This window comes from Typopeltis vanoorti, chromosome 24, assembly GCF_054136105.1.
Source record: "Typopeltis vanoorti isolate ZY-2024b chromosome 24, IOZ_Tvanoo_1.0, whole genome shotgun sequence".
Taxonomy (NCBI): domain Eukaryota; kingdom Metazoa; phylum Arthropoda; class Arachnida; order Uropygi; family Thelyphonidae; genus Typopeltis; species Typopeltis vanoorti.
This window is the reverse complement of record NC_143572.1, coordinates 4,590,937-4,605,414: the sequence shown is the minus strand read 5'-3', so window position 1 is coordinate 4,605,414 and position 14,478 is coordinate 4,590,937. Positions and strand designations below refer to the sequence as shown.

Below are 14,478 nucleotides of genomic sequence, written 5' to 3'. Positions count from 1 at the left end.
AAGTAATATTACTGAAAACTTTAAAACAATATTTATCAAGAAAGTAACTTTTTTCTGTGAATTCTGAAAGGAATCCATCAAAAATTATTAGTAATTATTGTTCAAATTATGTTTGGTGAATTGTTTATTCAATGAATTGGCTTTTTAATAAACTGTTTTGGTGAATTTTCATAGAGCCATGCTGCCAAGGACTTGATATTTTCTTTATTATTAAAATTATGGTTTATATATATATGTATATATATATATTACTAAAATAAGAGCCAAAAGGCTTCAGTTTGGTGATGTAAAATTATATAGTCAAGTGGCTCTTTATTTTAGTAATTACTTCTATGCACCGACCAAGAGTTCACTTACAAAAAATAGATATCTCTGACATTTCAAATTCCTTAGTACTGAACAAGAGTTTTTGTTCTCTTAAGGTTTCTAACTGGTCTCTGAAGAAAACCAACCAGTTTGAAACTGCTGTCAGGTCAGTGAAACTTATCAAAATGGACCAATAAAAGGTGAATATATAGACTCTTGGGCAGTGCCTATGTCTTCTAAGTGGTCCATACTAAAGCAATTCGTGAATGCCTGGGAATGTATTCCCATAAGCTCTCTGGTCAATTCACCTCACAAAACTTTCATAGTTTCTACATTCGGCTTTGAAATAATGCTGGATCTAATATCTAATATATAATTATATAGCTAGAGTATTAGTTGAATTGAGTATGAGCATTTTAATTAAATGCAGGCATTGCTAAGTGCATTTATATAATTTAATTGTTGAATTAGTGTGTGTGTAGTGACATTACTGTATAGGCTGTTAGTCCTTTATTTCACTACAGTGTAGGTGGGTTTTATGTATTGTAGCAAGTGCAAGAGTAGTTTATTGGATAAAGAAGAAGAAGATGGTATGAGAATTTATCTCATCATCAGGAAACATTTCTGACAGAGGAACTTGTTGTTTTGAATGCAAACAACATTTCTAATGAAGGATCAAATGGGTTGATATAGCAGGTCATGGACTGGTTATTACTAACACCATGTTCCAACATAAAAATGTGCACAAATTCACATGGAGAGAAGAGGCAAGGAATAGGAAAAGTCTCATTGACTATGTTATTGTTGATAGTGATGTTTTCTCCCTGGTGCAGGACACCAGAGTGTACAGAGGATTTGAAATTGGAAGTGATCACTATTTAGTCTTGAGCAGGATAAAATTGAATTTCATATTGAAAAGAATGACATGTAAGAAAGTTTTAAAGCAAATAAAAGTTGAGCAGCTCTCAGATGTGAACTGTAGACTAAAATACACAAAGATTATTGAAGGAAAAATGAGTTTGAGAACAGGAACCAAATCTTGGAGATTCAGTGGCAAGCCTTGAAGAAAACCCTGATTGATTCAGCTAGAGAGGCATGTTGTGAAGTTGTCTGCAAGGATAGAAAAATTGGAACTCCAATATGGACACAGCAAGTTAAAGAGGCAGTGAAGATAAATAAGAAAGCATATCAAAAGTTCCTGGAAAATAAGTCAGCTTGTGCTCCTAGAAAATACAGAGACAAATGTAAGAAGCTAAACAGTGTGTAAAACTAGCTAAACAAAAGTCATGGGAGGACTTTGGCAAGAACAGAAAATAAATATCAAGAATGTGACAAAATATTCTGGAGGTTGTTGAAGAAGTTTAGGAATGGAGGAAAGAGTACTGTAAAAGGAGTTAGAGATGATAAAGGTGAAATGAAAACGGGAGAAAAAGATATCCTTGAAGTATGGAGTAATTACTTTGAAAATTTGCTAAATGAAACAAGCAGTGATGACAGCACAGTGATAAAAAACACTGACCAGGCATGCAGTCAGGAATACATATCCATACTTGAGGTAGAAAAAGCCATCAAAGACTTGAAATGTGGAAAGGCAGCAGGAGTAGATGATATTCGACCAGAAATGCTGAAGTATGGTGGTATAAAAGTCTTACAGTGGCTGCACTGCATAATTCAGAATGCCTGGGCAATGGGATGAATTCCCAATGATTGGAGTAGAGCTCTCATAGTACCTATATATAAAAAGGGAAATAAAACTGAATGCAAGAATTACAGAGGTATATCCCTATTGAGCGTTCCTGGTAGGATATATTCAAGTATACTTGAGAAACGGTTGAGAAGAATTATAGAAGAAAAGCTTGGTGAAGAACAAGCTGGATTCAGGTCAAATAGAGGCTGTCAGGATGAGCTCTTCACTTTACGACAAATTATTATTAAACAAGACCTGTGGAGTCAAAGACTCATCTGGGAGGTCCTTTTATCACACACACACATCTCATCATACCGTGTCTTAAACACACTCAAACTCCTTGCAGACACCACACTCTCAGGCAAGGCATTCCAATCATTCACAACTCTGCATGAAAAAAACCTGCTTCTCACTCCCCTACTCACACCCTCTTTATACAGTTTCCAGGGATGACCTCTGGTTCTCCCCTGATCTCCCACTATTCTCTGCAGAACTTCTCCACCATTGAACTTATAACAACCCCTTACCAACTTGTAGGTCTCTATCATATCTCCCCTCTTCCTTCTCTCCACTAGACTGTAAATTACATCTTCTCAATCTTTCCTCATACTCAACATTCCAGAGCTCAGAAACTACCTTAGTCAGTCGCCTTTGGACCCTTTCCAACATCTCTTCATCCTTCTGAAAACCCGGTGACCTAATCTGGGCACAATAGTCCATGTGTGGCCTAATCAAAGCCTTATACAATGGAACAAGAACCTCCCTACTTCTACACGTCAGTGTCATCCGCATCATTCCTAGAAGTCTTTGTGTTGTCTTCACAATTTTGACGATGTGTCCCCTAAATTTTAGATCCTTATCCACTATCACCCCAAGATCTCTTATTTCCTCCACTTCCAACAATATACTCTCACCAAGCATAAATTCTGCATCCCATCTTTGTTTTCCAAATTTTAAAACCTTACATTTTGCAACATTGAACTCATATCCCCATCTGCTTGCCCAATCACTCAATCTATTCGAGTCCTCTTGCAAGGCCACAACATCTTCACTACTCTTTATGGTTCATCCCAACTTTGCATCATCTGCAAACAACTGAATATCTCCATCCAAATCCTCTCCAATATCATTAATATACTAGTTAAATAGTAATGGCCCTAAAACAGACCCCTGAGGCACTTCACTAGTGACTTTCCTTTTCCTGGATATCGCACCCCCATACACAACTTATTGATACCTATCAGATAGCAGTCTCCAATCCAGTGCACTAATCTAATATCCAACCCCATCTGCTCTAGTTTGACTGTCAACTTATCATGAGGTACTCTATCAAAAGCTTTTGCAAAATCCAAGTATATTACTGTGTATCCTTCTCCTCTGTCCAAGGAAGCAGTCACTTTATTGTAATAAGTAAGTAGATTACTAAAACATGACCTCCCTTTAGCAAATCCATGCTGTCCATCATATGGAAATAGACAACAGAATCAACAAAGTTGGTATGGTAGGAAGTCAATTGAATAAATTCATATGAAATAAGAGAAAAATTAGTCGGAACACTAAATTAGCTGTATACGAGATAGTGTTCAAACCAGTTTTAACTTATGGATCTGAGAGCTGGGTCAGAAGTAAAACACTTGACCAAAGACTAGAGACCGCAGATATGAGAGTCCTGAGAAAGATTAGAGGCATGAACAGATGGCATCAATGGCAATATCATATTAAAAACGAGTATATTAGGAAAGAACTTGACATTGTCGGCATCCAGGAATGTGTTAGCAGAGCTAATCTCAGGTGGTATGGTCACTTAAACAGAATGGGCGAGGAAAGATTAGCAAAATAAGTGTTCTCTGCCAAGTTGGCAGAAAAACGACCCAGAGGAAGACCAAGATATAGGTGGATTGATACTGTACAAAGTGCCTTAGACAATAGAAATATAAGATCTGGTAATGTTGGAGTCTTGACAAGTAACAGACTGATTTGGAGGAAAATTGTAGATAGGAAGTTAGTAATGATGTAAATTTTTCATGTAGTGCTATCATATCTTGTACACCCCTTGAGGGTACATGGCAGGAATTTGATGATGAATTTTTTTGGGAAAAAAAAATAATGAAAAGTGATTCTGCTGATTCTACTGCTGTTGAAAATTAAGTTTGAAGATAATATGCACATTGATTCAATGAATATACAACAAGTTGGAGGAGAAAAAGAAAACAATTTACCTGATTGCTGGAATGAGAAGCAAGCATCGCATTTCTAAACGCAGTATGTGTAAGTGGGTAGAAGTAAAAAATGGTAAATTAGGATGTCGTGTTTGTCAAAATATAAAAACTTAAGTGTTGAAGGAGAAAAAAGTTGTTTTATCATCAAAGGAATGGGTAGAAATGAAAATAGAATCGAATGGAAACACAGACTCTAGAACCACATCTTTGCATAAAAAGTTATCCAAACATAATGAATCATTTGCTCATAATAAAATTATAAAAATAAATGAAGAATGTTGCAAATCTATATTACCTAATTTAATTTACAAACTAAATGAAAAGAAATTTTGATAACTTCAAAAATGTTTAATTCTGTTTATAGTTTGGTGAAGAGAAACTGACCAATGTCTGATTTGCCAGATTTAATCAAGCTCCAAATTAAAAATGGTATTGTTCTAGGATTATCATTGCATTCTAGATTCTCATGAATTAGAATAGTTGAACATTTTTCTAAACAAATAAAATTAGAAATATTCTCCAAAATAATAGGGGAAAAAATGCAAAATTTCTATAATAGCAGACGAATCGATAATGTTGTCAATTCGTCTGCTATTATAGAAAAAAGTGTTTTAGTTATTCACATACAAGTTGAGCTCACTGAACCATGTATGATTTTTGTAGATCTTGCAGAACTAGAAAATACCACCCTGGAATGTATATGCTACTCTAAATTCATATGGATTTTCTGAAAACAATTTAAAAATTGTTATCAGACTGCAATATCAGACATCTTATTGCAGTTTGTTCTAATGGAGCTAGTGTAATGCCAGAAAACAAATCAGGTGTTGCAATCAAACTTCTACAAAAATTTCCCAACATTGTGATTTCGCATTGCGTAGCTCATCGTTTACAATTAGCATTAGACGATTCGATAAAAAACTTTAAATAAATAAATTATTTTGAAATATTTATGGATAAATGATATGCTTTTCATCATCAATCACCAAAACATCAACGAGAATTAAATACAACTGCAAAAGACCTTGGTATCGAAATTTTAAAGATCGGCCGTGTGTTTGGACCATGATGGACAGCTTGCAGTTTACGAATAGCTCTTGCTGTGTGGAGAAATTACCCAGCTTTATGCAAGCATTTTGCATCGAATGATAAATATAAGGGCTTTTTAAACTGACTTCTCAATTTGAATTGTTAAAAGATCTAGCATTAATGATTGATATCCTACAGGAATTATCATATCTGTCAGAAGCTCTACAAAGTCGCAATATAAGTATTATAAGGGCTAACTCCTTAATCATACGAACAATTAATGCAATTAATGATTTAAAAAATTCTGTAGGTTCTTGTGAATCTAAAATTGATACCATGTTAAAATCAGAACAATTTGAAGGAATAGCAATTGAAAGCAAAATCAGATTTCGCAAACTACCGCGAGAAACATTACTAAACTCTCTTATAATGTCTTTAAAGGATAGATTAATGCAGCAAAGAAATTTTAAACTTAAAAATGAAAATTATGAGGATTTGGAAGATGAAAAACTCAAAAACATTTTAAATGTATGTTATCCTGAAACATGGAGTATGGAAAAAGTTACGTGTCCATGGTTAGAAGGGAAAAAAAGATAAAATCTTTAAATTTTATTTTGAAATATGAAATTAAAATTAATGATTTTAGAGATTTAGTGGAAATGGCTTTGACTAGAAAGTAACGAAATGAAATTCCCAGCACGGCAAAAAAAAGCCAAAATGATTATGGCAAAAATTGCAGTTTGCAGCGCTGAAGCCGAACGAGCTTTTAGTATGATGAATAATATTGTAACGATGAAGAGATCTTCTCTCACTATAACATATTTCAGATTTAATGACAATATGTATAAATGGGAAACCCTTGATTGCATTTAATTCGAATCCCTATGTCAAATCTTTTCTAGAAAATCGCTCAGCTATAGATCCTCCTAGAAGAACACACGACGTGGAGGAAATAAGGTGTGGCAGCTATTGTCATAAGTATTTCCTTAAAGTAATTGTTCGTAAATGTTAAACTGTAAAGGAGAGAGTTTTTTCTGGGTAAATGTGCACCAGACAGTGAGGGTTTTTTTTTTTTTTTTTTTTTTTGTAAAATCGTCTCATAGTTTCGAAAGTGATTTTGTTAAATAAAATATTATAGTTACTGTTTCTACCATTTTACAAATAAGAATTCACTTTTGGTAGTCTCATATAAATAAATAGGACTATAAAATAATGCCCCTTGATTGGTACTGTTGATTATCACTTGAAGTATAAAAACAAAAGAGAAATATAACGTATTTCAATATTATTGTGTTTAGATAATATTTATTTATTATTTATAGATTATTTGTCATAAAAACTTCTATCGCAAACAAAACAAATTTATTTTGTTTATAAACATCCTGCGAACATCCATTAGCCTTCACAAACATCCCTCCATGGGAATGGATGTTTGTGATTGTCTCTGGAAATACTAATGGTGGTGGTCGGCAATAAATGGCATTGGTGTAGTTTTTTTTTTTTTTTTTTTTTTTTTTTTTTTTTTTGCTTGACGATGTGAGCCCTTTGTTAAAATTTCCATAGCTCAGCAAAAAAAAAACAGCAAAGATCATACTGCACCATTCCAAAGGCTACAGCAATACAAGGGTAAACTATATGCAAGCAGGAAAGAAAAGAAAGGAGACTAAATATGAGAGAAGTAAAAAGAAGGTATGAAAGAACAGAAAAGGGTGGGAAAAAAGTGCTGATATATGGTTATTCTGTGATGAACATACAGTGAGAGCATGTTTTTTGAGAGTAGATTCATGACATGACTGAAACTATAAACAAGCAGGTTGAACTAGTGGCAGATATGATTATGTTGGTTGGAATAAATAACTTGAAAGAAGATATGGAACAGTTGTTGAAAAGAGAAATCAGAATTGTGAGCCTGTTGTCAAGGTATGATGTGTGAACTCTGTCAGAACTGCAGTTGTAAATGATTCAATGTGCAGAGCATGCTTGAGAAATGGTGTGTGGTATGATGATGATGTATAGGGATCCTTTTGAAGGTAAAAATGATTTATCCTTGTAGAATGAATTATACTTAAATGGTTTGGTGTTAGGATGCATGGAGAAATTGTTGTTCATTGAAAGGGCAAATATAGGTAGTGAGGGAAAGTATGTATGACAGGGTGGCTGCTTGAAAGCATGAACACATGCACTAAAATGAGAGATTGAGATTGCTGTTACAAAGTAGAGTGAGAGAAAAATAATAAAGTATGGAATGATGATTCCAAGAATGGTGGGATTAGTTTTGTTAGCCAAAAGAAAGCAGTGACTGCAGTGAAGTAAGGAATTTGGTTGATAAATCAACTCGGGTTGCTTATTTAAACTAGCTAGGTTTGTTTTAAGAGTTACTTGAATGTCGATCAGCCTGGTGCATGTTTAGGAATGTCAGAAGCACTAAGAATAAAGATTATGAATTTTCAGCATTGGTGAATGAAATGAGAGGAATAGAACATAATATGAGTACATTGTATTCAGGAAGGCAGAAATGGTGCAGAGATTGTAAGACACATTCCATGCTGCATTGGTTACTGATGACCAATTTTCGACTTGCCATGTTGTTTGCAATTTCAACTAATAAACGATTATGTATTATCAGTACATAATTATATCAAATGTATTTATCATATTGTGGGTTACCAATATGAGCCACACGGTGTAGTGATTTGTTTGCACTTGTGACAGTGCTGTCTATCATTGGCATTCAACTGTTGCACAAGGTTCTTTTGTTCATATTTCATATGTCCAGCCATTGGTCATTCATTATTACATTGGGGTATCAGCTTACCAGACATATCAGTGCAATAAATGATTTATTGTTCATAAATTATTTATGCAAGCATCCTTATAATAATGAATGAGTTTTTTAGTGATACACCTGATGAAATAGTTTTGCCACATAAAGTGAAATTTCGTCTGATGTTACAAATTATATCATCTGATGAAGAAGGATTTTTAAGAGATATGTCAAAAAAATATAGGTAACCTGTGCTACTAAATGCTATTGAATTTTATCCAGTTCAGAGAGCGAATACTACAGACACAATGACAAGAGTATTGATGGAAATATTGATAAAAAAATGTTTGGATCCAGTTGGAAACCCAACCCTGTGATTTAAAATTCTGAATATTACAAATTTCCAAATGTACCACATCTGCATGTCACACAGATTACTGTTTAATAGAAGTGCCAGTACACCATACCATACACAATGTGTACAAAAAAAAAAGCGCACGTGCACACACACACACATCAGTGCTTTTTATGTATATATAACGGAATGCCAACATGAAAATACAAAAGTGAAAAGGAAGAGATGCGAACTACAAAGAAAAGAAGGTAAGCTGGTGACTGTAAGGCAATGTTGTCAGAAACTTATACTATAAAACTATAATAAATTTAGTTTAATCCTTTATCCATGTGTGAGCAAACAAAGTTTGTGGCTGAAAATATCTTCAGGACTGAGGTAAGGTAGTACAACACCGGGAAACTCGTAGCAAAGGTGGACCAAGCTAACATCACTCCTATCTCAGTATTTCCCATAATGCAAAACACATCTCCTTGTGGATATGTATAATGTTATGCATTAAGGGAAGGGCCACTACCCAGACTAGTTTCGACCTTTATTTGAGTCTCTTCAGTGGGAGCCAGGCCCAGATGTGGATATACCAGGCAGAAACAATAGCGAGGTCATCTTTACCTATAGGAGTTGCCAAAAGGTGTGCCACCTTTTTATTAAATTACTCTGGATTTAGAGAAAGATGTTGAAAGTTTATTTTTCACTTGGTTAGACTATAATAAATTTAGTTTAATCCTTTATCCAAGTGTGAGCAAACAAAGTTTGTGCCTTGGGTTAGCTTGGGCCACCTTTGCTACGAGTTGCCCAGTGTTGTAGTACCTTACCCCAGTCCTGAAGATATTTTCAGGCGCAAAGTTTGTTTGCTCACACTTGGATAAAGGATTAAACTAAATTTATTATAGTCTAACCAAGTGAAAAATAAACTTTCAACATCTTTCTCTAAATCCAGAGTAATTTATTTAAAAAAAGTGGCACACCTTTTGGCAACTTCTATAGGTAAAGATGACCTCGCTATTGCTTCTGCCTGGTATATTCACATCTGGGCCTGGCTCCCACTGAAGAGACCTCAATAAAGGTCGAAACTAGTCTGGGTAGTGGCCCTTCCCTTAATGAATAACATTATACATATCCACAAGGAGATGTGTTTTGCATTATGGGAGATACTGTGATAGGAGTGATGTTAGCTTGGTCCATCTTTGCTACGAGTTGCCCGGTGTTGTACTACCTTACCCCAGTCCTGAAGATATTTTCAGGCACAAACTTTGTTTGCTCACACTTGGATAAAGGATTAAACTAAATTTATTATATGCAAGAAACTTACTATAAAAGTAGTAGCATTTTGTGACAATTGCTCTTACAAACCTTATGTATGTTTACCATGAATTAACACAGTATATCACAATATGTATTAATTATAAATTTAAAATTATTAATTTTGTTGCATAGTTCATTTTATATGTTATATCTTCTTGACAGTGATATTTGTAATCTTATAAATATCGTAAATTGGGTCATCAATGATCTCTGTTACCGTGGTTCTCCGCGAGACGGATCATCCCAGCTGCAATGCAGTTGAAACTTTGCGAACCGTGACGACACACGTTGTATTTGTTGATTGAGCCAGCTGCATTCCTGATATAAATTCTTAAGGGTTCATATCAGGAATACTGTGCTACATAAAAAGTTGACATTATTACTAAGTTCTTATTTGATAGTTTCCCCCCCCCCCCCCCAATTAATCTTGTGGAAAGGCTTATCATCACACATGTTGATTGGATTTTCACGGTATAGATGCGAATGCAGATTGATAAGAAAATAACTATTTATTAACTTAAACGCTAATATTTCACAAGTATTATATCCAGCATCTTCAGAGCATACAAACAAAGTTTGTTACAGTAGCGAGACAACCGCAATCCGGTGTAAGAGTGGGACTAATATGAGTAATTGAGTAATTGTAGTGTGCAAACACAAAGACTAAAATCCTAATTAGGTGCCATCTAAGTTTAAACAAAAAAAGATATTAATTTGGCCTTAGGATGACTCCCAAATTTTTGGTAGATTTATACACCATATTTGGTGAGGTTTGGAGTATGTTTCAGGGCTTCTGTTGATTCCAGGAATAACCTCTCTGACTTGTAAAAGCTTCTGTGTAGTACTTTTGTTTTTTTCCAATTGATCCTGTGTGCAGGGGTATCCAAAGCATGGTCTGCCAGACCTAACTTGCCATAGCGAAAGTGCCGGATATATTTTTTGTGTTCACCGAGGCGGATGTTCACAGTTCTTCCTGTCTGTCCATAGTAGGCTCGAAAACAAGAACAGAGCACTTCATAAACTCCTGGATGCGATAAAGGAGAGAATCTGTCCTTAGGTGAACGGATGAGAGTTGCCAATTTCACATAAGGTATGTGAAATTGGTTTCACATACCTTATTTTCATAAGAGTTGCCAATTTCACATAAGGTTTAAACCTTATGTGAACAGGGCACTTCATAAGCTCCTGGATGCGATAAAGGAGAGAATCTGTCCTTTATCGCATGAAAGGAGTGAAATTTCATAAGAGTTGCCAATTTCACATAAGGTTTAAACCTTATGTGAAATTGGCAACTCTCATCCGTTCACCTAAGGACAGATTCTCTCCTTTATTGCATCCAGGAGTTTATGAAGTGCCCTGTTCTTGTCTTCGAGCCTACTATGGACAAACAGGAAGAACTGTGCACATCCACCTCAGTGAACACAAAAAATATATCCGGCACTTTCACTATGGATGGCAAGTCAGGTCTGGCAGACCATGCTTTGGATACCCCTGCACACAGGATCAATTGGAAAAAAACACAAGTACTGCACAGAAGCTTTTACAAGTCAGAGATGGTGTTCCTGGAATCAACAGAAGTCCTGAAACATACTCCAAACCTCAACCGGTATGGCTGTATAAATCTACCAAAGATTTGGGAGACAGTCATCCTAAGGCCAAATTAATATCTTTTTTTTTTAAACTTAGATGGCACCTAATTTGGACTTTAGTCTTTGTGTTGCACACTACAATTACTCATACTCGTCCCACTGTTACACTGGATTGCGGTTGTCTCGCTACTGTAACAAACTTTGTTTTTATGCTCTGAAGATGCTGGATGTAATACCTGTGAAATATTAATGTTTAAGTTAATAAATAGTTATTTTCTTATCAATCTGTGTTCGCATCTATACCGTGAAAAAAACTCAAGTAATCTGTTATTTATCATGACTTCGATATTGTCAAATCTTTTTATTTCAGTCTTCTAAAGCAGTGCTTCCCAAAGTTATGGATGTCAAGGCCCCTTTGGAAAAATTAAAATATTTCACGGCCCTCATCGGAAAAAAAATCGTAATACAGACATATATTATTAATATATTATAAAATATATTATATTATTAATATAATCAAATTAATAATATTACATTTTTAGCATCTTACATACACATTTGACACATTTAGTCTTAAAACATTTTAAATTTGTTTTCATTATTTCACAGCCCTCCCCCCTCAACAAAAATAACGGCCCCCCTTGAGGTCCGTTATTTTTGGCCTGTCTAGATCTTGGTCTTCCACTGGTTCTTTTCTCTGGCATCAGGCATGTTTTACATTAATCAGATCTTCTTAAGTGGTACAGTGCTTTTTTTTTTTAGTTTTTATTATTATGTTTTTTTTTTTTTAAAGAAAACTAGGGGACTACCAGCTAATATGACCTGCTTTCTGCTTCTAGCTGCTTTTCATCCAAAGATAGTAAGAGAGCTTCATCTAGCAGAGAGTGCAGTAGTATATACATATAGACTAATTATGTTTATGGCAAAGCCTATATATTTGAGCCTTCCCTCTTTTATGAAACCACCAATTAGCAGATCAAGTTTCAAATTTAATTATTTAAAAAACAGTCATAGTTCTCATATCTTTGATATGATTTGATTTTTCTGTTCATTTTTAATGTCCATTTCTCCTGCGGTGTGCCCTCTATTTCTATTGATGAGGGAAAATTGAGCCATGTAAAGTTAAGCAAACTATGACTCTTTTGAATAATTAGATCACGTGGATGGTAGGCAATTGTCACTGCCAATTGTTAGACCACTACCCTGTTTATTAGATGCCAGTGGCTTGAAAAAGTAACAAGTTTGATCCCTAGCCTTGCTTATCTAGTCCCTTACCCCACCTTTGTTACTAAATGTGGTAGGTTTACAAGTGAAATTCTCATGAAATTTGAAACATGATCTGTTTGTTGAAGAGTCAGTTTGATTTAAAAAAAAAGAGATAGAGAATTGCTCAAATAGGCCTTATGAAGTTTAGTTGTATAATATGATGTTAATATATTTATCTTACTTTTTTTTTTTGCATGTGGTGAGAAATGAGGGCATGCAGCTCAAAATGATACTAGTCCCCCCCCCCAAAAAAAAGAATAAATAAAATAAAAAAATCTACCAAACAACATATATGAAACAGTACTAAACTGCCTCAGTAATTATTAAAAATGCTGTTTGATGGCTCCCTTTTATGTTAGCCACTGATAAGCTTTTGTCACATCAGCAGCAGTTTACATCAAAGGGAATTATATATTTGGTTTAATCCTTTATCCACACGTAAGCAAACAAAGTTTGTGCCTGAAGTATTCAGGACTTGGGCAACTCGTACTAAAGGTGGTATAAGTTCTCATCACTTGCCTTAGTGTCTCCCATAATGCAAAGCATATCTCCTTGCAGACATGTATAATACTATGCATTAAGGGAAGGGCCACTACCCAGACCAGTTTCGACCTTTATTGAGGTCTCATCAGTGGGAGCCAGACCCAGAGGTGGTGATACTAAGGTGGAAGTAATAGAGAAGTCATATTTACCTATACCAGTTGCCAAAAGGTGTCACACCTTATTATTAAAATTCTCTGGATTAGAGATAAGTTGATGGAAGTTTTTTCACTTGGCTATGCTGCCAGTTATATATTTGGTTTAATCCTTTATCCAAGTGTAAGCAAACAAAGTTTGCACCTGAAGTATTTTCAGGACTGGGGCAACTCGTAGTAAGGTGGTATAAGTTCTCATCACTTGCCTTAGTGTCTCCCATAACTGGCTCCCACTGATGAGACCTCAATAAAGGTCGAAACCAGTCTGGGTAGTGGCCCTTCCCTTAATGCATAGCATTATACATGTCTGGAAGGAGATGTGTTTTGCATTATGGGAGACACTAAGACAAGTGATGAGAACTTATACCACCTTTACTACGAGTTTCCCATCCTGAAAATACTTCAGGTGCAAACTTTGTTTGCTTACACTTGGATAAAGGATTAAACCAAATGTATAATTGGTAGCATAGCCAAGTGAAAAAACTTCCATCATCAAAGGGAATGTTGTGTCTGATTTTATTTATCTCTAAATAAAAAAAAATAAAAAGTGCTCAGTATGTAAAATATTGCAGTGATTCGAGATCTCTAGATAAAGGCAGTTAAATCAGAGAGCTGGTTAAGAGAACATAAGGGAGAGTCCACTTTAATTAAACTTCATTTTCTAAATTAGAAAATCATCTTAATTTAGAGGTAGGTGAATAGTACTTCATAATATTAAATGGTAGCAAAAGAAGAGGAAAAGCAAATAAAATTTAAAATTTTTTTGCAGATTTATAGATCATTAGAAGCTGGTCACTGGATAGAAGAGGAGCCCTTTGAACTTTCTGACTATTTCCCTGCAGTGCAAGTGAGTTTTGTATCATTCATATTTCATGCCAGTAACTAGTTATATTTCAAATAGCTGAATCCCAAAAATTATTAGCAAGTGCAATTGATGTATGTTGATTTTGAATTGTGTATAAGGCTCTGTACTTCCTATTTGTTGATATCATTCCTATGAAATTTACTTCTCCAAAATTATTTATTTGTAATGCCTTGTTCTATAAGGCCAGTGCACTTTGGAAGTAAATAAAGCAGTTTATATTGTTTTCAGAAATAATTTGGTTAGTAATTTCAGTCCAGTTGTCAGTCAAAGGAATGAAAAGCCTTATTGTATATTGTGCCTGTGTGGGTTTGATTAGGACTTTTAAATAGTTTGTTATAGTGAGCTTTAAGAATAGGGATTTTTCCTTTGTGTGTGTGTGTGTGTGTGTGTGTCAAGCAAGA

General features: G+C 34.8%; 1 protein-coding gene across 5 annotated transcripts in view; it reads left to right on the top strand.

Annotated features, from left to right (window-relative positions):
* Nucleotides 1–14,478, top strand: part of MCPH1 (Microcephalin) — a 145,125-nt gene that overhangs the window by 81,593 nt on the left and 49,054 nt on the right. For all 5 annotated transcript variants that reach the window (XM_090413373.1, XM_090413376.1, XM_090413377.1 and 2 more), the window contains exon 9: nucleotides 13,982–14,059. In XM_090413373.1, coding sequence (XP_090269499.1) covers nucleotides 13,982–14,059 — 78 coding nt within the window. The remainder of the gene's footprint in view (nucleotides 1–13,981; nucleotides 14,060–14,478) is intronic.